The 26,908-nt window shown below is 36.3% G+C and overlaps 4 protein-coding genes across 4 annotated transcripts; 2 read left to right on the plus strand and 2 right to left on the minus strand.

Moving 5' to 3' along the window:
• The first annotated feature begins 6,327 nt into the window (after positions 1 to 6,327).
• On the plus strand, positions 6,328 to 7,896 carry LOC110938056. The gene is made up of 2 exons (XM_022180525.2): positions 6,328 to 6,792; positions 7,329 to 7,896. The coding sequence occupies exons 1-2, from the start codon at positions 6,494 to 6,496 to the stop codon at positions 7,726 to 7,728; spliced, it is 699 nt and encodes a 232-aa protein (XP_022036217.1). The 5' UTR covers positions 6,328 to 6,493; the 3' UTR covers positions 7,729 to 7,896.
• A 2,328-nt stretch (positions 7,897 to 10,224) lies between these two features.
• On the minus strand, positions 10,225 to 13,348 carry LOC110938057 (vacuolar protein sorting-associated protein 2 homolog 1). The gene is made up of 5 exons (XM_022180526.2): positions 13,186 to 13,348; positions 12,079 to 12,209; positions 11,883 to 11,987; positions 10,931 to 11,191; positions 10,225 to 10,535 (listed from the first exon to the last, which is right to left on the minus strand). The coding sequence occupies exons 1-5, from the start codon at positions 13,220 to 13,222 to the stop codon at positions 10,398 to 10,400; spliced, it is 672 nt and encodes a 223-aa protein (XP_022036218.1). The 5' UTR covers positions 13,223 to 13,348; the 3' UTR covers positions 10,225 to 10,397.
• Positions 13,349 to 15,893: 2,545 nt separating this feature from the next.
• Positions 15,894 to 17,701, plus strand: LOC110935313. The gene is made up of 2 exons (XM_022177742.2): positions 15,894 to 16,439; positions 17,010 to 17,701. Exons 1-2 carry the CDS (start codon positions 15,961 to 15,963, stop codon positions 17,578 to 17,580), a joined length of 1,050 nt encoding a protein of 349 aa, XP_022033434.1. The 5' UTR covers positions 15,894 to 15,960; the 3' UTR covers positions 17,581 to 17,701.
• A 1,393-nt stretch (positions 17,702 to 19,094) lies between these two features.
• Positions 19,095 to 25,408, minus strand: LOC110938058 (protein Brevis radix-like 4). The gene is made up of 5 exons (XM_022180527.2): positions 25,161 to 25,408; positions 24,197 to 24,621; positions 20,303 to 20,438; positions 19,490 to 19,890; positions 19,095 to 19,402 (listed from the first exon to the last, which is right to left on the minus strand). The coding sequence occupies exons 1-5, from the start codon at positions 25,260 to 25,262 to the stop codon at positions 19,324 to 19,326; spliced, it is 1,143 nt and encodes a 380-aa protein (XP_022036219.1). The 5' UTR covers positions 25,263 to 25,408; the 3' UTR covers positions 19,095 to 19,323.
• Positions 25,409 to 26,908: the final 1,500 nt, after the last annotated feature.

A 26,908-nucleotide genomic window follows, 5' to 3' on the forward strand; every position in this document is an offset into this window, starting at 1 on the left:
TGCCGGAAAAAAATATGGAGGCTTCAGTTCTCTCAGATTACCTCCGTCACCTGGCACTCTGGCTGCCAAAAGGAGCACCTCCGCCACCACTCTGCAATACAACTTCTATCTCCCCCTTTGATACAACTCTGCAACGCCAGCAACTCATACCACCCTTTCAGTGACACCACCGCCACACTACCTACCACCAACTCTTGGTGGTTTTGCTACATCTCTGGATTGAATTTTCATAACAGGCAACTACTGATCCTTAATAATCATATTTCAGCAAAACAAAAAATAATTAGTTTTATTTATCCACTCATTGATGTAATCTATTTTTTTAGTTTCAAATTAAATAAAAAAAGCTTACTTAGAAGGGCTGCCAGTTGTTGTTTGACTTCCGATATCATAATCAGATGCCAACGGGCTAGGTTGGCTCGAGTCAAGTGGATCATCACTATCACTACAACATTTACTAAATACAGAAGCAGAAGTGGTTGAGCCTAAGGTCTTTCTTGAAAACGTTGACATCTAGCCACAAGTGTGTTCTGAATGCAAAAGGTTCGTATTTTGGAATACTAAACAAAAGATAAGTCAATTAGCTAATATGAAGATACGACCAAAAGATAAATTACGTACTTTTTTAAACATTTACTGCAAAATGTAAGTCCAAGAAAACTTGAAATAAAAGTTCAATAGAAAAATGACGAAAAAGGAATGTTCGATTTTATTGCTAACGATCAGAATTTTGACTTGAACATATTATGGGCCTCTAGTGTATTTCTTATGGGCCTCTAGTGTATTTCTTGTTTCCAAGTGGTAGCATAAGTGTTTGACCATTTGTTAATTACTTTCTCAAAACCAGATTCCAGGTACAAATGAATCGTGAGACCGTTGCTTAAACAGATCCATTGCTTATATTGTTGTCCATTTAAGGTATAAATTGTGACCTCTTCTATCAGTAACATAAGATGCCTAACAATCTTTTCAGTTTCACACGGCATTTCATCGAGCAATTGGTGTGCATTTATCAAAAACATTATAGAAATCCAATATTTGATTCAGTTGAGCCCCATAATAATAAGTTTAAATAAGAATCATCCTAATATGAAGCATTCATTGATTTAATTTAAACATTTTATTGTAAGATCGAAAATAATTAGAACCTGCAAGGATGATAGTCACTCAATTCTTTGAGTGTAGTAGGTATATCAGACGACACTTCTCCACCATTAGCATCTTCTTTCAACATCTTTGTTATGCATATCAAAATCAAATTAAGAAAAATAACTACTTTAACAATTTCTTCATTATCAAAGTTTTTATTTTTTTCTTAAATCTTGTTTTGATACATTTTAATGCCTACCAATAATCAAAACCCAAAAAAATCACATTTTTATAACTACCCGTGTAACCAATCATAAAAAAAAAACACATAAAAAAACATGCAACTCCTCCATCATCAAACCATTTTAACTTAAAACTTGTAACAATACCTTAGGGAAATGTGGTTTAAGTCACAACTGGAGTCGTGTGTTAATTGAACACCTTACCTACACATCACATTGATTGTTTAAGAAGACCGGAAGAAAATGAAAAATAACACCAAAAACACATCACATTGATTGTGTAGAGAAACACAATGTAAGTGTAATCAGCCATAAAAAGAGCTAAATTGGAGGCAACTGATCAAACACCAGGTAGGCAAGCAATTTCTTAGACAATTCTGACCCGTTTAAGAGGCAACTTAGACCCTGGATTTGACATAAACACATAAACAACTTCAAAACACAATATACATGAAATAATACATATAAAATGGGAGGCAATTGATCAAACACCTGGTAGGCAGCCACTTTCTAAGACAATTCTGACCCGTTTAAGAGGCAACCTAGACCCTGAATCTGAAATAAACACAAAATCAACTTCAACTTCAAAACACAATATCTGAAATAATACATATAAAATGGGAAGCAATTGATCAAACACCTGGTAGGCAGCCATTTTTTGAACCCACTGCAAAAACACAGAATCTTTTTTTTTTTTGTTATTTAAATATATAATATAACATCATATGAAACATTAAAGAATTTTGTTACTTGTCCAATTTTCACTTGACCAGAGCATTTGTGTTGATGTGAGAGGGATCATCTCTCTTAATATGACTACAAACATATCAAACAAATTTCACAGAATCATCAGCTATTGTTTGAAATTAATCACTCAAACGTTACGAAAGAGATTAGGTCACTGATTCTTACCAGATTTAGCGAGAGAAGAATAGACATAAGCAATCAATTTGGAAGATAATGATCTCAATCCGGTGTTGAATGCCATTAGGGTGTATAATAACACCAATAAACACACAAATTAGAACAATGAACTGCTTAAAACCGCATATAAAAAAGAATTAGCGGCTTAATCAACAACAACAACATACAAATCATACAACCAAATTAGGGTTTTCTTATAACAAATACAAAATCACAAACAGAGATGGAAACCAACTTACCTATGATTCAGTTTCGAAGGATGATGATGAAGATAAATCAAAACAGGCGACTTCAGTGTTCCTTTGAAACCTCCGATTAACAACCCTAAATTGTATATAGAACGTAAAATTGGAAACGCTTCTATAATTTCCAAATACACACACAAAAATTGTAATTAGAACAATGTTATATTCCAAAAAGCGGAACAAAAATACAATTTTATTAAATTTTCAAACTCTGTAACAACATGGTAACATAAATCTGTCTACATAATAAAAAAATAGCGATTAGGGTTTATGATGGAATGAATGAACTGTAAAAATAACAAAAGATGAATAACCAGAAACAAATAGAAATCAATTACAGTGTCTAAGAACAACAATAAACAGACTAATTACATCAATCAACTGGTAAAAATCTCAAATCTAAAAGAATTAACAGATCCGTTAACATCAACAACAACATACAAATCATACAACAAAATTGGGGTTTTCTAATAAAAACTAAAAATCACAAACAGAGGTGGAATATACTTACCGATGCTTGTATTTGGATGTCTGATGATGAACAAAAAACAGAGCACGCTTCTTCAACGATCGATTGAAACATCCGATTAAAAGCAAGATTTTGTATATAGGCGATACAATTGGAAACGGTTCCATAATTTCAATCGATTATTGAATAAGATTAAAACCTTCCATATATAATCTAAAGAAGGCGGTTCAAGAATTGAAGGAAATAGAGAGGAGAGGAAAATGCTGCCCAAAATCACAATTATCTGGCCAAAGAGAATAGCCACCTCATAGTCAAATAGTCAACCATTATTTTGCTTTAGTATAAGAGATAGATGGGGTATGGAGCGATGGTTGGGGCGTGGGTTGGGTACAAATGCCCAAGTCACCACCTCGGGTGAGCTTGGGTTTCGGCGTGGCCCATTGGGCGGGAGTTTCAGCCCGGGCGTTGGGCATGCCTAGCGGTCCTCCGTGGCCGGCTCTCATTGGCTGGGTTGGCTAGGCCATAGCGGCTAAGTTTAAATTTTAAAAAATAGTCGTTTGGCCAAGCCAAACGGTTCACCCAAGTTATTATAAAACCCCTCAACCCCACTGTCTGTCCACGTCGCTACCCCAACCCTTCACTCCACCTACCCGAACCCGCTACCCACACTTGATACCGGCACAACGTGATGAAGGGCCGCCAACCCGGTGAGACCCGTTACTGGCCGTAAGCTTTCGCTAGCTACCAGCACAACATGGGGAACGACCGGAAACTGAATGAATAGTGTTTTTTTTAATTCTTTATTATGTGATTTTTTTTTATATTGAGCAATACCTTATATTCATTTATTAGACTATGGGGTATGGGGCGATGGTTGGGTACAAATGCCTAAGTCACCACCACGGGTGGGCTTGGGTTTCGACGTGGCCCCTTGGGGTATTGGAGAAACTGAATGAACAGTGTTTTGATTTTATCATATAATACTTTATATTCATTTATTAGGGGTATGGGACGAGGGTTGGGGCATGGGTTGGGTACATATGCCCAAGTCACCACCTTGGGTGGGCTTGGGTTTCGGCGTGGCCCCTTGGGCGGGAGTTTCAGCCCGGGCGTTGTGCATGCCTAGCGGTCCTCTGTGGCCGGCCCTTATTGGCTGGGTTGGCTAGGCCATAGCGGGTAGGTTTAAATTTAAAAAAAAATAACCGTTTGGCTTGATATATGATAAAAACAAAACTAAATGAACAATGTTTTTTTTTAATTATTATGTGATTTTTTTTTTATATTGAGCAATACCTTATATTCATTTATTAGACTATGGGGTATGGGGAAAGGGTTGGGGCGTGGGTTGGGTACAAATGGCCAAGTCACCACCTTGGGTGGGCTTGGGTTTCGGCGTGGCCCCTTGGGCGGGAGTTTCAGCCCGGGCGTTGGGCATGCCTAGCGGTCCTCCGTGGCCGGCTCTCATTGGTTGGGTTGACTAGCCCATAGCGGCTAGGTTTAAATTTTAAAATATAATCGTTTGGCCAAGCCAAATGGTTCACTCAAGTCACTATAAAACCCCCCAACCCCACTGTCTATCCACATCGCTACCCCAACCCTTCACTCCACCTACCCGAACCCGTTACCCACACTCGATATCGGCACAATGCGATGAAGGGCCGCCAACCCGGTGAGACCCGTTACTAGCCGGAAGCTTTCGCTAGCTATCGGCACAACGTGTGGAACGACCGGCATAATTTAAACACGTGCCAACAAGTGGCGAGAGCTACGACCGAAGCTCGACTGTTTTAAAGCCTACTGCGATAGCGTCCCAAACGGTGATATAAGTCACGAAGACCGGGTGGCGGTGGCCAACATCGAGTTCTGGGGCAAGAAACGGAAGCCGTTTGACAAGCTCGCCATGTTCGAAATCTACCTAACGCTTTAGGCTTTTTTTTATTTTGTAATCTTTTTTTTAGAATTTTGTAATTTTTAGGAACTTTTAATAATAATTTTAGGTTTTTTTTTTTAATTTTGTGTGTATCCTTTAATTTTTAGTTTTTTTTTAATTTTTATAAAACTGGCCAACCCACGTGGGCTAGCCATGCCCCACCATACCGACCCAACACGTCACTCACCAGCGGGTGGGCTCGAAGTTCACGTTTCAACCTATGCCTCAAACCCCCCGCCCCACCATACCCCATGATCGAAAACACCAATGTCTTTCGCGCAACGCGCATTATTGAAAAACACTAGTTGATTTAAAAAGATTTATTACTGAAAACTCTAGCTTTCCACGCGTCATTACTATCGCTTTTACTCTAGCCACCTGGACTCCCTCTTGTTACGCCACCGCATTCCGACTTCTTTTTATTCAACGCTTTCTTTACCCAACACCGCATTCCTATTTTGTTACAAGCATCCAACTTCAATCCATCAGACGGACAAAAACTAGGGTTTTTCAGTATCTAATCAGGTAATCTCTTGCTATTAATTCTTTCAGTCGATTTAGATTACGATTATTTGTTCCACTCTTGAATCTCTGTTTCGTTTTTTTTTATTCAGATAGAATTAAAACGTGTCAATCGCCTCCGCCAATTTTACAATCACAGGCATCGTCATCTTCAAATTCACCACAATAATTCTAAAGTTGTTAATTCAAACCCGACTTTATTGCGCATCACATCGGGTTTTACAATCTAGCCAAGATCCTTAATGTTAGAAAAGTTTCCCATTACTCTTAGATACAATAACTTGAAATCTATATAATTTATCAATTTGTTTAGTGTTTTTGACAACAATTATGTTTTTTTTTTTTTTACTCAGGGGCTGTTTGGCAACTTCTGAATGATTAAGTGTCGAACCAGTAAGAGATCTGAACCATTAAGTGCTGAACCAGTAAGAGGTCTGAACCATTAAGAGCCAGTATAATGCTTAACCCTTCAAAGGCATATGTGAGACCAATTCAAATTAGAAGGTATTAACCATTCAGACTCTGTATAATACTTAACTATTTAGAAGCAAATGTCTGAACCATTCAGACATCTGCTCACGAAACAAACAGTCTAAACCATTAAGTGTTGAACCAGTAAAATGTCTAAACCATTAAAAGCCCTAATTATAAGGTAAACAAACAACCCCTCTCATACCTCTTTCATAGATAACTATTAAAAGTTTAAAACTACCACCACAAACTAAAAGAATTCAATCAAACAAATTAATAATTTAACAATAGATAGGATAGGACCCATACGAAATACCAGCACACAGACAAATTACACTTAGTCCATTTATTTAATTAAATTAAACCAAATAATAATTACAAAGAGATAATCTTGTTTACTTATCATCATGATATAAATATAAATTTTAGATTAATATTTACCGGTGAGAAGCAAGACGAGAGGATAAGGCCTCTCTCTCTCCTCTTTCTCTCTCATGACCTCATCATCGCTTTCCCTCTTCTGCATCCAGTTTTTCCTCCATCTTTGTCCCTAACAGAGCCTGTATAAATTGATCCACCTTTGATCCTCAACACTCATCCGATGTCTGTTGCATTCGAAACCACTAGTAACCCTAGCGACACTAATCGGATCCAATTGCCAGACTTTGAGTTTTCTCACGGTATGTGGATCTACAACCTGCCGGAATCTTCTAGATTAGCCGCCGGTAATCCCTGGAGCAGCAGCCTCCCAGCCGTTAAAGAAGAAGAAGATTCCGCCGCTTCTTCCTCCATCGGTAACAACAGTGACGACGATTCCGGTGACGGTGAAGTTCAGAGCAACGGCAACGGTGACGGCTTGCTCAACGGTTTCAATGATTTGGAGAAAGTTCTGCCGATTAAGTATGTTTATATTCATAATGAGTCATCATATTTGCAGATTGATTCATTTGCATGTGCGATTTCAATTGTTCAAACGTCTCTAGAAAACCTAATTTCTTTGAAATTGATATTCATTTTAAATAAATTATAGAGTAAATTACAATTTTTTTATTCGTTTTAATTGCTTGAGTCCAAAATCAAAATGTTTAACCTGAGTCTAATTTTTTTATATCTTTAGAGTCTAATTTTTTTTTTTAACAAAATTGGACTCAAAACATTATAAAATGAACAAAATTGGATTCAAAACGTTATAAAATGAGCAGTCAGGACACAGGGGCGTTAAACTTTTTAATTTGGACTTAAGTGGTTAAAACGACTGAAAGAGAGGGACTCAAAAAAGTAATTTACTCTAAATTGTAATAATTTTTTTTATTTATTATTATTATTTTTTTTAAATTGTAATAATTGAAGTGTTTTAGAGGTGTGATTATTTAGGGTTTGAAAATCTATTAAATGTTGGTTAATTTGGAGAGGAATTGAATTTGGTTCTATTTCAGGAGGGGAATATCCACATTCTATGCTGGAAAGTCAAAGTCATATGGAAGCCTAGCAGATGCGGTGTCGGTTCCGACGATTCAAGACATTGTTAAGCCGGAAGACGCGTACAGCCGCAAGCGAAAGAACATGCTGGCTCATCAGGCTTTGTTTGACAAGGGTGGTGAATCGGATGGGGTAGCAAAGAAGCTTGCCAGAAACGGGCATGAGAGCGCTGACCAAAGTGCTCTCGGGTCTATGGCGGGTCGAGCGCTCCCGCCGTTGCCGTGTAACAATAGGAAGTCGTCGACGAATGAATTGTCGTCGTCACCTAGAATGTACATGAGCTCGCCGTGGAGATCCCTGTCGCTCTCGGATTTGCAGGACGCGGGTAACAAAGGGAATGAGGTGGATGAGCATTAGGTCTGGTTATGTTAAGATAGCATCTGAAACTGAAGATAGTTGTTTATGGTGTTAGGGGTCTGTTTATGTTTTATTCAGAAATCATAGGATGTCAACTGGTTATGCTTTGTATCCGGTTGTTTATAAAAAGTATGATATAAAAAGTGCTCAATTTTTTTTTTTTTTTCATTATTGTTGGCTTTTTCAGATTTGTGTTATGACTCATCAACATACTTGAATTTCTCATTGATTCAGCAATATGTGTAAAGGGTGATTCAGCAATAGTGAAAAAAAGAGTTAATTACTCTTTTCGTCCCTATAGTTTGTCAAAAATCACTATTTCAGTCCATTAGTTTAAAAGTTACAATTTTGGTCCTTGTGGTTTCACTTTCGTAACCATTTCATTACCTGTGGTTTCACTTTCGTAACCATTTCAATCCATTATTCTGTTAAGTACAGGGACGGAAATGGTTACGAGGTGGACTGAAATGGTTACGAAAGTGAAACCACAGGGACTGAAATCGCAATTTTTAAACTAATGGACTGAAATAGTGATTTTTGACAAACCACAGGGACGAAAACAATAATTAAAAAAAATTACCTACTGATTATTGACAGAAGAACAAGCTAATTTAGTATTGAAATTTAATAAGAATAAACTGTCATTTGTGTATGCCACTGAAGGAATCATAGATTTCTTCAATGGAAGCTCATCCACTTTTTACTAGTTGTAAAATCTTTAAATCTGTATTATTCAAATTAATAGTGAATTTGTTTTGTTATCTAAGCCTGGGTCTGGTTTGGATTTTTCTTTGGCAAATTGGATTTAAATAATCCCAACTCACTGTTATTGGCCAATAATAATCCCAACTCATTTAATCACCAATAATAATCCGAACTATTCACTTTTGTTTGTAAAATACTCCCAGTTAAAAAAACACTAACTAGGTTAAAAAATTGCTGATGTGGCATGCCATGTCACCTGCCACATCAGTTGCCATGTCATCAAAAATGCCACGTAGACAGCCACGTCACCCGCCACGTCATCAAAAAAATGCCACATCAACTGCCACGTCAGCAAATTTGCTGACGTGGCATGCCACATCACCTGCCACGTCAGCAATTTTTTAACCTAGTTAGTGTTTTTTTAACTAGGAGTATTTTATAAACAAAAGTGAATAGTTCGGATTATTATTGATGATTAAATAAGTTGGGATTATTATTGGCCAATAACAGTGAGTTGGGATTATTTAAATCCAATTCACCTTTTTCTTTTTAGGAATTGGATTTTGTGAAAAGAATTGGAACATTAAAGAATTACATCTGGAATATAAATTTGATGCTTTTTGATTTGAAGGAATCTGAATCCAAAAGCATCTAGAATAGTGGACCCGGTCCATCTAGCACCAAACCTCCATTTTCTCCTTCAATAAGGCCGGAGGGTATGGAGGGCGCCATCGTGCCCCCCTCGGCGCCACCACCCACTCCATGCTAGTTAAACCAGGGCGCCATTGATGGGGCTTTATCATGATAACGAGGAAGTAGGGAGGGGGCAGGTGGGGCCCACATCATTTCATCCGATGACATTTTTTTTAATCTTGTTTAATAGAGGGCGTTATTCCACACCCTGCAAGTTAAGAGAAGGCGTGATAAAACCCCCTGGCTGATGTGGATCCTAGGTGGCGCTGACGTGTCCTGATAAAGCCCCTAGGGGCTTTATCCCACACCCCATAGCCTAATAAACCACTCCAAACCTCCACCTCATCGTCTACTTTCTCATTTTATTTAATCTTTATATATTTTGTATAAACTAATTTTTGATCAACATATTTATTTAATTTTCGTTATTTAGAAATTTTTTAAAAATATCATGAAAGAATAAATTTACAAACCTGAATTCATAAAATTTTGAAATTTTTTATGTTGGTGTGAATTTGGTGTAGGTTTTCTGGTTGATACTTATTGATTTTTTTTAAGTTTCAAGTTACCATTCAAAAGTTAAAAATTTTAAAAACTTGAAAGGAGGCGGGACCCACATAACACCGGTCCACTTGAGCGGACCAGCACTCATCTAGACCGCCTAGTCAGCCCTCCTCCAACAAGGCGTGGTCCATTTGAGGTGGTTTGGCGAGCGGACCACCCCTCCGGACTTCTTGTTGTTTATGCTCTAACAAAGGAATTGGAAATTATGACAGTCTTCTAAGCAACTAAACAATCACGTCACTGTCGTCAACATCTACCGGTTTTTGCTGGCGCCACCTTGGTTTTATATTACGTGATGTGCTCCGATGTGTTTTCTCAAAATTTGATGCGCGATGCGAGCGCATCACGTATGCAATGCGAAATTTGTAAAAAAACACTAAAAAGTAATTTTATACATAACATGTTATAAAAATACACTTAAACTAAAACAACTGACATAATAAGAAGATAAAACTTGTGTATTTTGGTTCAAACCAAGCATACTAAAATGTTACTAGAACCACAAAGTAACGCGCCATTTCTTCGACCATTTCATCCAACCACAATCATATATAGTATTTAATCAAATAGAAGCAGACGCTACGACGTATATAGCGAACAAAATCTACAAGTAGTTTGTTATTGAGATCAGCTATACCCGACCCAACGAGTTCACAAATTCTTCACAAAAGCCCATACAAAGTAAGTAAATAATGTACACATGTATCTTACATTTTTCTCAAATTATCTAACCTAGCTTGTAGATCACTGTCTATCCCACCGTCATCAGTCGCAGACGCTTCAGCCTGTGCCACCTTATTCTTTGCAGCAGGTGCGGCGACAGCCCCTGATGGGGCGTTCAATAGCTGCACGTTCAAATTATTAACAAAATAATTAATCTTATTGACAGACTACTCTTAATACGAAAGTTAATGATTAGTTGAGAGTTAATTACTGTTTTCGTCCCTGTGGTTTGTCAAAAATCACTATTTCAGTCCATTAGTTTAAAAATTGCGATTTTAGTCCTTGTGGTTTCACTTTCGTAACCATTTCAGTCCCTGTAGTTTCACTTTCGTAACCATTTCAATCCATTTATTCTGTAAGTACAGGGACTGAAATGGTTACAAGGTGGACTGAAATGGTTACGAAAGTGAAACCACAGGTACTGAAATCGCAATTTTTAAACTAATGGACTGAAATAGTGATTTTTGACAAACCACAGGGACGAAAACAGTAATTAACTCGATTAGTAGTTGATTACCTCTTGATTAATGTCGATTCCAATCTCATCAAGAACCTGATTCACGAGCTCTTCTGTTTCATCTTCTTCTTCATCTCCTTCTAACGCATCGTCAATGGCGTCGCCCATCACCTCACTTACCATTTCCATTTTCTCGTTTTGTCTCTCGAATTCTTGCATTATCTTTTGCAAGGATGGCAAGTTCATCTGTCGGTTCATCTGTCCCATAGCCTTCGTCACACCTTTCATCGCCTCACCCATCGCTTGCGTTGATTTTAACGTCTAAAAAGATGTTAGCTTTCAAATAGAATCATCATCATCATTAGGGGTGCAAACGAGCCGAGCTACTCGCGAGCTACTCGAGCTCGGCTCGAAAAAAAGCTCGAACGAGCCGAGCTTAAACGAGCTCGAGCCCGAGCCTAAAAACAAGCTCGTTTAGTAAACGAGCCCGAGCCCGAGCTTCGCTTCTCGAGCTCGAGCCGGCTCGCGAGCCTAATCGAGCTTTCTATTTATATATTTTTTTATTAATATATTAAACATATATTTATATAATAATTACCATTTATATAAATATAAAAAATAACTAAATTATATGTATAATAATAATTATAAGTAATATAAATTAATTAAAAAAATACTACGAGTCGAGCCCGAGCCGAGCTCGAGCTTGAAAAATTACCTTCGAGTCGAGCTCGAGCTTCAGAAATAAAGCTCGAATCGAGCCGGGCTCGAGCTCGAGCTTTCATATGTTAAACGAGCTCGAGCCTGGTCGAGCTCGGGCTCGGCTCGGCTTTTCATCATCGTACTCAGTAAGTCCCACCAATAGCAAAGCTAAGGTAGGGTCTGAGGAGGTTAAGATGTAGACAGCCTTACCTCTACCCCGTAGAAATAGAGAGGCTGCTTACAGTGAGACCCCCCCGACTCGAAGCTTACAAATATTCAAAACAAAAAGTCAACGGAAGGAAAACCATACCTGGATTCTAAGTGAAACACCCTGCAGTTGGGACTTAAGCTTGTAAAACTTCTCGATCTGATGTCGTGTTCTAATGAGATCTTTTGCCATCACCTTAACAGCTCCCTGGATAATCAAAATTCCAAATTTACTAAAACCCGTGATTTAAAACTCGAAAATACTGATGATTAAGCGAAGGAATATAAATTCTATATACCATTTGGCCTTGTTTGGCACTTTTCTTGATCTCTGCAATCAGTTTTTTCTCTTGTGTCTGCAAACCTTGCCTCTCCCGTTCTATGTCTCTGATAGATTTATCAAGCATTCGCTTGTTCTCCCGCAACAACTCTGCGAGCGCCAACACATATTAACAAACAAGACTTTTGCCAAAACAATCATGACATAGATTAAAGAGTTAAATGCCATTTTAGTCCATGTGGTTTGGGCCATTTTGCCAGTTTAGTCCAAAGGTTTGAAACGTTGCCATTTTCGTCTAAATAGTTTCAAGCATTGCCATTTCAGTCCACTGGGTTAACTCCGTCCATTTTTTATGTTAGCTAGAAGGGTAATTCGATCATTTTATGTGGTCGAATTGCCCTTCTAGTTAACAGAATTACACAGAATTACATTTAAAATGACCGAAATGCCCTTTTAGTTAACAAAATAAAGGAATGGAGTTAACCCAGTGGACTAAAATGGCAACGTTTAAAACTATTTGAACTAAAATGGCAACGTTTCAAACCTTAGGACTAAACTGGCAAAATGGCCCAAACCACAGGGACTAAAATGACATTTAACTCTAGATTAAATGTGTACAAACTACAAAACCCGGTTTTAGGGTTGAAAACCCCAACCCATCCAAACCGATTTGGATCGGGTTCAAAACTGGTTTTAGCATTTAAGCTGTTTTTTTATCAACTTTCTTAGACCCGTTCAAACCGGTTTGGGTTGGAACCGATTCTAGCACAAAAATTCCAAGCCTGTACCAAACCGCCGGGCCGGGTTGGACCCAACCCGGTTTTTTGCCGGGTCGGGTCATCGGGTCCCAACGGGTTTTTTTGTCAACCAATCCATAGATCAAATCCACAATTTGTATCAAATCAATTCAAATCAAACTAACTTATATGTTTAACATATTCATCTAATTACCACTTTCAACTCATAACTCTATATTCAACAAACATCAAATAAATTTACAGACTTTATATTAATCATCAACACCCATGTAACAAATCACAATCAGAAACACACAGATCAACCTACAGACCTGACTGATCGCCAATCAAAGCAGTTAAAATCTAGGATATGGATTGAAAAGTGGTACCTGCGGGCGTCTTTTTCTTCCCGAACAAGAAACTCATTGCGATCAAGAAACAGTAAACCCTGAAAAGGTTCCTCAAAGTGTTAAGTGGTTACAGGATTTTGGATCGATCGGTTTGTGGGATGGGATCGGAGGAGGAAGATAATCTAATATCTTGCTAATGCGTCACCAAAAGTTTTATGTCAACTGGGCTTTGTTAGTTAAAAGACCATTGGGCCTCTATTTTCATGATCTCATGGGGGTGTGTTTTCGTTTCTTACCGAGAGTCTCGGTTCTTGTGGCGGCACATCGTCTGTCAAGTGTCAGTTAGTGGTATGGTTTTTTGTGGGGACACGGAGAGGTCCGGTAAGCCGGTGTTATGTCTCTCCGTGGAGAAACCCAGTGGGTTTCGATTCGGGGCTGGCCTCACAGTCAGGCCTGTTGCTGCCCAGTCCTAACCGTCCAATGGGTGATGTCTTGATAGTCGTTCTAAAAAAATGTGATCTTTAAAGAAAAGATGAATTTTGAGGTTTTTTGTTTATAAATACAACTTCTTTATTTATGTAATACTCATTAACACGTTTTATTTTTTGTGTCTCTGGCGTTTGGTATTATGATGTTTTACTATTTAATTTTTTTTTTGTCAAAATAACATTGTGGTTTTAAAAAACTTGCCATTGTAGCACAATTTGTTAACTCTATTCTTTTTTAACGTTAAATCCTTATCATGTGCTGTCCACGAGATGGCCAATTTAGTTAGTTCACCCTATCTAGTTTACTCATAAACAACGAAAATCCCCACTATACATTATATTCAAGTTATATAAAAAACAAAGAGATTATAATAAACCATATATACTTTCTCTCTCGATATCTCTTTACTTTCTCTTACCTAGAACCCATACACCATCACAAAAACCACGACCACCCAACCACAACCAGTGGCGGACCCAGAAATTATTTGCTGGGGGTGCGGATGAGGTGTTCAACCATATTTTCAAAGGGTGCGGTCGGGTTTTTTGCCTAAAATATACACTAATTTTTTTTCAAGGGGTGCGGCCGCCCACCCTGACCACTATGTAGGTCCGCCCCTGACCACAACATAACACTACCATCACAATCACATATAAAAGATAATAAAACTCTCACAGAACACCAGATCTAAGAGGTCTATTATGTTTTGTTTTTATAAAGTGTGTTACGTAATGTTCTTTATGAATTTGTAACAAAATATACTTTATGGGTTTTTGCTTCATATATGTTACGAATTGTTCTTAACGGGTATTATGGATTATATGTTACGAATTGTCCTTAACGAGTATTATGGATTGTAATTTTTGGTGACTTTTATTTTATCTCTTTATTTGTCAACTGTGTTGAATGGGCCGGGTTGGGCCTTGTCACTCATGTTAACGAACATATTATACTTAATCATATTAAATGGGTCATGTCGTGTAACCCTTTCTTTGAATATGTCCGTGTTTGTATTCAAGTAAATGACAAATTTAGTTAAATAAGTTGTATTCATGTTTGGTACTTGTGTTAATCATGTTGTATCCTGTATAATGTGTTTAACCTAATTAAACATGTGTTGTCAGCCCCCAAATAATAGTGGGTCGTCATTCTAAAAAACTGAAAGAAAAAAGAGTCTTGATATAACAGTTGATAAAAATAGGAAGTGCTCTTCAAAATAAAAATAAAAACTAAATACAGTAGATAAACTTTGAAGTTGAAAAATTATTCTTATAAAAACTTCGAATTAAATGTTTGCGTATCATTCTATATTTATATCAAATTATCAATACTATTCAACTTAAATAAGTAAGTTATACATTATATTTTATATTATCTAGTTATATATTTAATAACCTATAACTTTTTTTTATCCAGATTATCCAAAATCTTTCCCTTATACTTCTCCATTAATTGTAATCCAATATAAAGATAGATTTTTTTTTTTATCATTATCTCCAATAGTTCCGCATATTACAAACTAATTAAGGAAATAACATTGTATTTAAAGTATAAAGTTAAGAAGAAAAAAACCTAAGTATATATAAAAAAGGGGAATTGGCCTGTAATACTCCCATCTAGACCTTATTGGCCATTAATAATCCCACCTCAGAATATTCCCCCCACCAGTCCCACCTTTCACCTATTTTTCCTACAATGGTCCCCCGTTAAAAAAACTTAACGGAGTTAAACTTTTTTCCAAATTACAAACAAATTTTTTAGGGCTTTTGATCAGAACGATGATACGAATCCATTGATGTACAACTTACTTCGAAATGGTGCTCCAAGTGATTTGATTTTGGTTAATTGGAAATTTAAACACCCGAATTGAAGCGCCGTTTTCATCGTTTGGAGCACCGTTTCGAGGCAACTTTTACATCAATGGACTCGTATCGTCGTTCTAATCAAAAGCCCTAAAAAATCTGTTTGTAATTTGGAAAAAAGCTTAACTCCGTTAAGTTTTTTTAACGAGGGACCATTGTAGGAAAAATATGTGAAAGGTGGGACTGATGGAGGGAATATTCTGAGGTGGGATTATTAATGGCCAATAAGGTCTAGGTGGAATTATTACAGGCCAATTTCCCTATAAAAAAAAACTCAAATTTCAAATGGAAACCTAACGGTATATGAAAAGGTAAATAACTTGGCTCCCAAGGCCATATTTCCCCTATATATATATGAGTGACCCCACACCCATTCATATTTACGTACCTCTTCAAATTAACACAGCAATCTTTCTCATAAATCTCTCCAAACCTCCGTTCGTTAAAACCATAATTTTCACGAATGGATTCAAAGCTTTCTTCCGAGATGATCATGGAGATAATGTCCCGAACATCGTTAAAAACCCTCGGCGTCATGCGTTGCGCGAGCAAAGAACTCAATGCGCTCACATACGAATCGTATCTTTTCGATCTATACAAGAAAAGAAACAAGATCATATCCGGTTTTCTCATACAAAATATGAGAAGAGGGTGTATAAACATCCAACAGTTTGCACCCTCACCTGATTCCAACAGTCTTGATCTCGCTTTTCTACCGCGTAATGCTCAAGTTCTTGCGACATCGGAGCAAGGAATCATGGTGTTCAAGATTCAAGATCCTATGAATTGTAGGAAATATTTGTACCATGTTTGTAAACCTTCAACTAAACAGGTTTTGACTTTGCCGACGCCCAAAGGAAACCATACGGATCAGAAGTTTGCGATTGTGGTCATGGGTTTGAAGCCGCTACATTACATGATCATCCGATTTTCTGAACAACGGTAAGTCTCGATCTCTCTCCTCCCATCTATAGGGTTTAGGGTTTAAGGTTTTTAGAAACACTCACCAACTTAATATAATTAACAAGATGTCAAAAGTCAAAACTTAAGTGTTATGCATGGTTGATGCTTCAAGAATGTGACTGAGCAGGGGAGGAGCTTAGAGGAGGTCGGACTGGGCCTCGGCCCGTGCGGTTTTTTCGCCTAGTAGTGTTAAATTTCAGGTTTTCGAGAATTTTTTTAAATGTGTATTGGTTCGGCCCATGCTGATTTTATCTCTAAAAAACATCGGCCCATGCTGAGTTTTAGGTCAAGATCCGCCACTAACTGAGCGGATCCAGGATTTTATTCTATTGACTTTTTTTGGTAAATTCTCTTTAATTATTACTATTATTTTCTAAATTCTATAAGGGTTTTTCCATGTTTTCCAAATGCACTGGGTTTCTGGGAACCCACAAATGTGGGCTGGATCCGCCTCGGGTGACTGATTGTTTCATCCTTGTTTTTTTAACTATGTATAAAAGTTATAATATGTCGTATGTGACTAACGTTTATTTTTCTAATTTGTTACAGTCCTTTGAAACGGTGGAGAAAGTTCTACACAGCGTATCGTTGTGACATATTCGACTCGATGAAGTGGAAATGGCGATCACTTAAGCATGTAACGTTGGATTATTGTGTTTTCTTGACCAACCCACAACCAGTCACCAACAATGGTTCCATATACATGTTGTTAACAAATAATAACATCTTAAAATTCGACGCGTATTCTGAAAATGAAAAATGGGAAGTCTTTTCGTCTCCTATTCCGTATGATGAATCAAGGACATCAGTAGAGCTCGTAAAGTACAACGGACGATTAGGGTTGGCTTGTAAGCCACCGGATGCAGCAGGTTGTTGGGAGATTTGGGTACTTAGGAAGGATGGATTGTGGGTGAAAGAAGCTGATGCTGAAAGTGAAAGCAAAAGGGAGTCGCTCAAGGCGTTATATGATTCCGAAACAAGTGTTATGGTTGATTGCGAGACATTCCTGTTTTACAGGTTTAAACAAGGCAATAACATGATCAAGAAGGTGGTATTAAAGGACACTCCTTATCAGATCTTCTCATTCCGATCAGATGTTGAGCCTGTTGATTTAAAGTAGATGTTTGTCAATGGATCTTATTGTTTATTTTAGACTCAGATGGTGGTATATTTTGGTATATAGATATGTAAATGCATTTATCTTAAGTTAGTTTAGTTTTTGGTATATATATGTTTGTATTTTTTTATATGTAAGGCTGAACGGTATGGTGACGGAGGGATGGACGGCGACGGGGGTGGCGGGATGGGGTGACGGAGCGGCGCCGAGAAGAAAGAGGGGGCCCACATGTTTTGCTCCGTCTTGGACGTCGAAATTCCGACGGAGAGGACGATGACTGGACGGCGAGGGGGGGGGGGGCATGGAGAGGGGGACGGCGTCCAGCCTAAATGCATTTATCTTAAGTTGGATATGAAGATTTATAACAAAATAAAAAAAAAATTAAGAATAAAACCAACAAAATATAAAAGATGGAAACAGAAATAAAGGGGAAAACGTAAGGATAAATAAACCAATTCATTTTTATAACAGGACTTTTTAAAAACCATATCACAAGAATTAATATAAAAATAATAAAAAGGTAAAAACTGAAAATAACAAAACGTACACAAAAGAAAATAAATTCATATGATTTATAGTGTGATTGATTGGTATGTAGGAGGTAACTAAATAAATCAAAAGAAATTTATCTTAGAGCACCCGGGCTCGTACGTGATAGTATCACGGGAACATATTATAAAGCGTTAATGTCCACCGCCGGCAACAAGTATAACGCGTGATGAGTTCAACGAAATCGATTTTCGTTATTTGTACAACGCATGATGATTTATTTTTGTGAGTGGAATTGTTGGTTGGGGGGAAATTGTTGGGTGTGGTGATAAGTGATGACCACCCCCACTAAAAAAGATTGTGAATGATGGAAAAATGGTCGATGACATGACGGAACTTGATTGGTGCTTGTGAGTGATAATTTCTATCACTAGTGAACCACCCCCTCCCCTAATGGCTATGTTTCATAGATTCACATATCTTCAATTTACCTTCATAAATTGTCTTGTCATATAAAGAGGGGTGTTGTTTGGGTTGGGATATTATTTGGGTTGGGTTGGGATATTATTTGGGTTGGGTTGGGTTGGGATATTATTTGGGTTGGGATGTAGTTTGTACATGTGTTGTTTAGAAATAAAAGGGAATGGTGGTGCATTGTTAGCTCTTATATACAATTAGCAATTAAAGATGGTTAATACATAACTAATTAGCAATTAGTAATGGATAAATAAATAGCTAAGTAATATTTAAAAACCACAACTTTATTTATTACGAAATTCGAGTCTGGTTTACAAACGGTTCAGGTGTTAGGATCCGTTTTTAGGCGGATGTTACAGCCGATTTGTAATTAAAATGAGATGGATAAAACTTTTGTTTATCAAAAGGAAGGGGTGGTTGTGTTTAAGTAAACAACAATCGAACTTATTGTTAGTTTTAGACTCGGATGGAGACAGTGGTGGATAGTTATCGATATAGATATAGATATAGTTATGCCAATACTAAATCGAGTTGAAATTTCAGAAACAATATACCAACCAACTTGATTCCCACTTGAAAACACCATTTTTGTCCTCCCACAATAGTAATTAATATATATTAAAAAACATATATGGCTTCTGCATTTTTACTTAATACACTGTCAAAAATAAAAAAAGAACTCTTCAAACTTACATCCATTGTTTGAACTTACCAACCAACCACTTGTACCAACAACAACATTCAACATTTTGTTGAATTCGACTTCGCATGTTTTCACCATCACAAGTATTGTTTGTGGATCCTTGCGCGATTCTCTTCCCACCATAGTCTCGCATGCACCTCCCCAAATTGTTCTCGGCTGCATTTCATTTAATTCTATAGTTATTTGCTAATCTTTTAATAAAAAAAATGAAGTTAAAACTAAATCAAAGTTATGTATACAAACCTGAATCTAACGCGTTTGAGTTCCCTCAAGCCACCTGGAAGTGCTTTAATTGTGATGTACACTCCTGGCTCGTCTTGTTCCACCCACTCGTTCTCAGTGTCACTAACATTACTGATTGATAGCTCTCCTGACCGGTCAGCCTCACGTGATGAGCTTGTTCTTATAGAAGCATCCACGGATGATGTTTCCGTCTTAGTCCCACTAATACTTGATAGTTTTGGTGTAGCCGTTAGACCAGATGAGTCTCGGTTGGACCGAGCCACTATCGAGCTTTGGTGGTCAAGGGAATCTGAGGATGAGTATCCTGTTCCCATGGGGCGGTATAAGGTTCTAGGTAGCCTTTCTTTATTCAAAGGTGGTGTTATTGGACTATCCCCATTACATTCAAATTTCATGCTACCCTGTTAAACCAATAACCTCATTATCAACATAGGAATTAAAAAAAAAAAAGAATCAGGGCCGTCTCCGAAAATCACAAAAAAAAAAAAAAAAAAAAATTGGCCGTATGCGAGATAAAAAAAAATTGGGTCCTTTTCGCACTAAAACAGTTGGTCTTCTGAATTTAATTGGCAAAAACAGTTGGGCTTCTAAATAGTTGGGCTTTAACGTTTTTGATTCATAAATCCAGGCCCTTTAAGTTTTTTTTAACATACAGATTTTTTTAAATATATATATATATATATATATATATATATATATAATGTAAAAAAAAATTTGGGTCGTATTTTGATTTGGGCCCAGAGCGGTCACCCACCCGGCACTTGCTCTGGGCCAGCCCTGATAGGAATATGATCATAATTATGTTTTCCCCACCTCATCTTCGGATCTTGGAGTTGTTGGAAGGGGAAACGCCTGTCGGTTTAATCTTTGGACATTGTATAGTTCCATTACTTTGTCGTAATTCTCTTGCCACCATTTTTGAGCTTGCCACTTATTAAACATCTCTCGGCTAACCGAAAACAAAAACCACAAGTCGTCAATGGCGGATCCAGGATTTTTTTTTCTGGGGGTTCCCTTTGCTAGATTTTCACTATTTTTTTTCCAAATCATATAAGGTTTACACTAAATTTTTCCATTTTCGGTTATAAATTATTTTGGTTGAAACTCTAGCCATTTGCTATCATAACAATGATTATGGTACTCTTTTATTATTTTAAGTAAAATAAGTCTAGGCATGAGTTGTATGTTTGTTAGGCACTAAAGGTTATGTGGCCTTCAAGACAACACTACCATAAAGCCTAAAAGGTACCTTAAGGAGTAAGGCTAAATTAGGCCTCAGGTCACTATCTCTAAGGATTGTATTAAATCGAAAGCATCATGATAGACTTGTAGTTTAGGCCATATTTTATTTGGGTCATGTATTCCACTAAAATAAAGAAAAACAAAAACCTAACCACTATTGTTGACTAAGAGAAACATTGCTCCTATAATATCAAATCTTGTGACAATATATAAATAAATAATTCTATAATAGTAGTTTTCATTGCATCACACTGGATAGGCAATTTCATTAAATAATATTTTGTTAAACAGCAACTAAACTAAATAGAGATGGATTAGTGGGAAAATGATACTAATAAAGCAGCCCACAATCAAGTGGTATAGAAAAGCAAGAAATCCATCATTTCATGATAAAAAAGAAATTGCTGGTCAATGTTTCACCCATGACCTTTGCAAATTCAACTATTTTGAAATCATGTATCAGATGATCAATTAAAAGATAAATCACCGGGCCCACAAACTCGACATATATGAAGACATTAATCTTGAATCAAGAAGATAAATATCAAAACATGTTATAGATAATTATGGTGTCTCTAGTTGTGTTAGGACTAGATTGAGTTTTAGTATAAATAGATGGTTAGGGTTATTGTATTCGTTTGCTTTGATTGATAAATAATAAAAGAGTCGAACAAGTTGGTACATCTGGTGTTTGCGTGTTCGTTCAAGGGCCTGATTTCCAACAATCTAAACGAAAATCCAATGATCAGTAGATACAATATATCAAAATCGTATATTTTTCTTTACAAAAACCACGAAAAATCGTTATGAGTTATGACTAAGGGGGCCATGCTATGTTCTTTTATCCTAGTTGGACTGGAACCTAGAGACATTTGTTGTTCCTTAAGTCTTCAAATTGAAGTTAGATGAGTTTAAAAGTGGCAAGACATGTTTCTCATTGTTGTCATCTTGACCATGACAAAATGACAAACCATATGAATATAGGTGGGACAAAGTATATAAAAAAGTTGAAAGCAGACCGTTCTCCGACAAGGCAGCAGCATTTTAGTGAAAAAGCATACCCAGAATACAAAAATTTTAAACATGGGCCCGGTAATGAGTAAATGTGTTACAAATTTTGGACTTTTTTACATAATAGATTGGAGTGCTATTTTCTTGCGGGGCCTTCTTCATTATGATGTTTGTAGTACGAGTTCCTTGAGTTTAGAATAATTTTGCTACTTCAGTCTAAAAATGAAACTTTTTGTATCTAGATCTTGAGGTTTCATTTTTGTTGTAATTTTCATCCATTGACAAACTGAGTTAGAATTTTCTGTTAACTTCTCCCTTTTTTTTGTTGTTTTCCTCATTTCATTAAAATATATTATAGCATAAAATAACTATTATACCCTTCATTTAAATGAGGAAACCAACAATAGGGGGAGAAGTTAACAGAAAATTTTAACTCAGTTTGCCAATTGGATGAAAATGTCAACAAAAATAAAACCTCAGGAACCTAAATACAAAAGATTTCCTTTTTGGAATGAAGTGACAAAAGTGGTCTAAACTTAGGGACCATTTTAACATTTTACTCTAATATTATCAACTTTTGCTTAGAAATCAAGGTCAAGTTGATACATAGAATAAACATTTTCTTGATTATATTCAATGAAAGATCATGTTTTAAATTTACTTTGCTATTTTTTATATATTAAAGAATATGCATGAAGACACTTGATTATATTATTTTATAAGTTTTATGAATAAAAGGTTTGTGAAATAAACTATTATGCTAGTGGGTACCCACACATATGTAAGGCCATCAGGAGTTTCAAAGTCTTTCTTTGAATAGGAGATAAATAAAAAAACTTTGATGGGTTTCTCTTATAATTGCAAATGACTTTTTTTTTTGCATGCTGAGGTCTATTTCAAAGAAAATAATGATTTTGATGATTGTGTCACCTACCAAAGAAATCATCACTTGTTCATGTAGTATAACAATTCTAGAAGGAGAAAAAACAAAATTAGCAACTGGCAAAAGAAAATTCGAATTTAAGGCGCATGACTCTCAAGTCTTTTCACAACAAAAGGTTAAAAAAAACTATTCTCATGACAAAAAAAAAATATATAAAAATGCATTTTATCCCATATTTAATGGATAAAAATATATAATTAGTTCTTTCACAAACAAATATTTTTTTAGACTCAAAAAGGATGATACTTTTACGTTGCTTTCTCGAGTTTTTTTTTTAACGGCAAACAAAATCAATTATGGGCACTCTCGAGACATCCACTAGACCATTTAAGAAAAAAGAGATGAAGAAGGATTCGATTTCCATGGTCACCAATTGAAAAGAGATGAAAGAAAATCTGATTTTTTTTTTTTTTTAAATTTCTTTCTGTCATTTAAAAAGTATGATTTTTTAAGGTTTATAAACATAGAGGATTTTTGTCATCATAAAAAGTTATAGTCTTTCCTTCCCTTCACTTTTACGCTCTGTTCCCGAGTTAACTTAATAAGGGATAAGAAAAGAAAGCAAAAGTGAGAAAGGAAAGGACGAGAAAGGAAAAAAAAAAGATGTCTTTCCCACCGTTTCCTCCCAAATCGGAAGGAAAGAAAAATTAAAGAATTTAGCCTAGTCTTCCTGTCACTTCCTTTCTTTTCCTTCCTTAAATGAAACTCGGGAACACGACATGTTTTATTTTCCTTTATTTTCCTTCCTTAAATGAAACTCTGGAACACAAAATATTTTTACTTTCTTTTTGTTTCCTTTCCTTTCCATCGGTTAGTAAACTCTGGAACACAGTGTTAAGTATTAAAAGTAAAGGAAATTTTATAAAGAAAGCCTTATAAAAATCTCATCTATTTCTTTTTCCCCTCTCTTAAAACCTTAAAAAACACTATTTATCTCCTCTCACTCATTTTTTCTATAAATTATTATTATAACTAATAACAGAATACTAAAGCCCATTTATTGATTTATCTTTAATATTTTGATAATTTCCAATGATTAGATACAAACTCAAGGTTCTTTATTCTATTGTAGAAAGCCTAACTAACTAACAAAACACACCAAATTAGGCGAAACAATAACATTGGTTTAATCTCATTAAACTTATATTATTTCTGTAGGAACTATCTACCCTTATGACTCATAATGAGGAACTATATTTATAGACAAACTTGAAAATGAACCTCAATGTAATCATATATATTTATTTTGTTATAAAATCAGATCACTCATGTTCACATGGTAGGTCATGTATGTTCACATTTTCTGAGAGTAAAACAATTATATTATGAATATTGAAAAGTTACATTTTTAATTGTTTAATCTATTTTAAACAAGATAATTATATTTTGTAAATTTAAGGATGTTCTAACTTCTAAGATAATTAACTTTATTTAACTATTACACATTTTATGAAGGGGCATTATGATACTGATATGATAAAAATACCGTTTAGAAAGAGTAAGGTAATTACCTGAACCGGATTCGCTTAAGATCATTACCGCCACGTGGCAAAGACACAAAAGTGATGAGTACACCCGGTTCCACCTGAGCAACCCATTCTTTGGGTTCATTCTCCTCTTCAAGTACAATCGGGTCGGGTCTCCGACCACTGGCTGAAGCCGACAACGTCCCAACCGATCCTTCTCCTCCTCCCATCGATATCCCCTTCAGTCGGGCCTCCATTTCCTTCCCCCAAACCCGACCCGAGCTTGAGTTTTTGCTCCCGTTTCGCCGGTGAGACCACCGGAATCTTTCCGACACCGATGTCGATAAATCCGATTCCATCTCGTTACTCTTTTGCACTTGTTGTTGCGGAGTCATCATCATTGCGGCTCCTGTGCAAGGATTACAGCTCCGGTATGCGGATCCCGAGGCTTTTAGCGTCATATCCTTGATCTGTCACACAAATTTAATCATCCAGTTTTATAATTACTCATCATGAATCAATAATTCTATATACAAAGCTAATTTCGTAAAACATGAATATTGTCAGCTTTGCTCCTGATATACAGAATAATTTCATAACAAATCAATATTTATATAAATTCTTGTTTCGTAACAGAGTAAGTAAACTGTGTCAAAATATTGTCTGATGAGTTGCCCGTTCAAAAACTTATGGCTTTGTTTTGACCTGCCAAATTACTCGTTTGTAATTTGCTGTTTTGGCATTTTATAAATATAAGTTTTTTTTTAATTTAAAAAAGAAAGGTTTTGTTCTCCTCGTCGTCTGTGGGGCTTAGAAATTGAATAGTACCACCAGTGGCGGATCTAGAAACTCATTATAGGGGCAGCGTTTCATATAAAAAAATTCTAAATGGGTAACGAAATCGAAAAAACGTCATTTTTTTTTCAAAATTTACACTACCGCCGGAGCGTCAAGGAGTAACGGGGGATACCCCTCTTTACACTCTATATCCGCCCCTGATACCACCTACCTGAGAAGTAATTGTTTTGATGGCAGTAGTGTTATTAACACGCTTTGATTCATCGGCATCATCGTGCTGCTGGTGCTTCGGACGAGCAATGCATGTAAGCATTTTGAGGAAGAAATTGAATTGAATTTGATCAGTTGATGTGTGGATCAACAGAATTGGGTTGATTGAGATGGAAGAATGGAGGTTTTGTTTTGTGAGAGAGATAGAAATATTAATGTTTGTTTGGTTGTGTTGTGTTGGTGGTGAGGGACTTTTATTGCCTCCCCTTAATTCCGCAATCTCAGAGATTCCTTGTCTATAACACTTGATTTTTGTATATTTTTATTATTATAAAAATACATAGTTTTTTGTTTTTTACTCGTCTTATATAGAAATTCAGGTTTAAATGAAAACGATAAAAATACATATGAACATTTGTTTTTTAATCGCAAATTTAGATCACTAACTTACCACTAGAATATCATTCTATAATATCTATACACCAATTAAGAAGGAAACTCAATAAATATAGGAGAAAACCCATTGTTTTACATCTAATATTATATTATATATATAGTTTTCGAAGGCCCATAATAGTAATTTCAAATTTAAAATAATATATAGCTTTTTAATATTTTATAACATATTTTAATTTTTTCTATTTACTTTTAGCTTTTAACGTATTTTTATTTTTTCCTTTTCTAAAACCATATAGCCTTTATCATTTATTTTGTTTTTAATAATATTTTTTTCTTTTTTTAAATCTATCTTTACTTTATCAATTAGTTTGATATTTCTTTAATAACTTATGTCCGTTCATTTTTTTTCTAAAAACTTAAGTACGTAGTTGAGCTTAATTTTTACCCTCGATTAGTATAAGTTTTATTAAAAAATAAGTTATTTATTTGCTATCGTAAAATGATACGATGATAAACTGAACCGATTCTAACGGTTTGACTTTCTAAACAGCATGTTACATTTTCAATAACGTTTGTTTTACATTATCATTTGCTCCGTTTCACCACAACACGCGACTGAAAAAAAAAACCTAGTTTTAATTATGAGGTAACTTTCCACACGATAGTAAACAAGTGTGTTATTAAAATTAGTTAACGTTCTTTTGTCAATTTAAAATCACCAAGAGGGTGATTGGGATTGCTTATTTAACTTTAAAAGTTTTTTTTTTTTTTTTGTTAAAATTGTTTATTAACTTGCAACTTTTTCCAAAGAAGTTCTTGAAAAAGTGTTTGAATTAGCTTTTTTGTGGTAGGAAAAATGACTAAAAGAATATGATAAATTTTCATGTTTGATTGTTACTTTAAAGGGTGAGATTAGATTGGTAATTTTAGAATGTGGGGTATGGTGGGGCTTGGGTTGAGGGCATGAGTTGACACGTGGAGTTCGAGCCCCCCCACCGGTGAATGACGTGTTCGTGGGGTATGGCGGGGCTTGGGTTGGGGCGTGGCTTGGCCAAACCGTTCAATTTTAAATTTTAAATATCCCGCTATGACATGGCCAACAAAGCGAATAGGAGCCGGCCACATAGGATCGCTAGCCCGCCCCACGGCCGGCTTCAAACTCCCGGCCCTTGGGCCACGCCTCAACCCAAGCCCACCCGGGATGGTGGCTTAGGCGTTTTCAGACAACCCACGCCCCAACCCAAACCCCATACCCCACAATCTTAGGGTGTACGGGGCGTCTTCGGTGAGGTGGTTCGGTGATAGGTTTCCCCAATCGGGAACACCGCCGCCATCAAAGCGGGGTCCCGA

The sequence above is a fragment of the Helianthus annuus genome, chromosome 4 (assembly GCF_002127325.2).
Source record: "Helianthus annuus cultivar XRQ/B chromosome 4, HanXRQr2.0-SUNRISE, whole genome shotgun sequence".
Classification (NCBI taxonomy): Eukaryota; Viridiplantae; Streptophyta; class Magnoliopsida; order Asterales; family Asteraceae; genus Helianthus; species Helianthus annuus.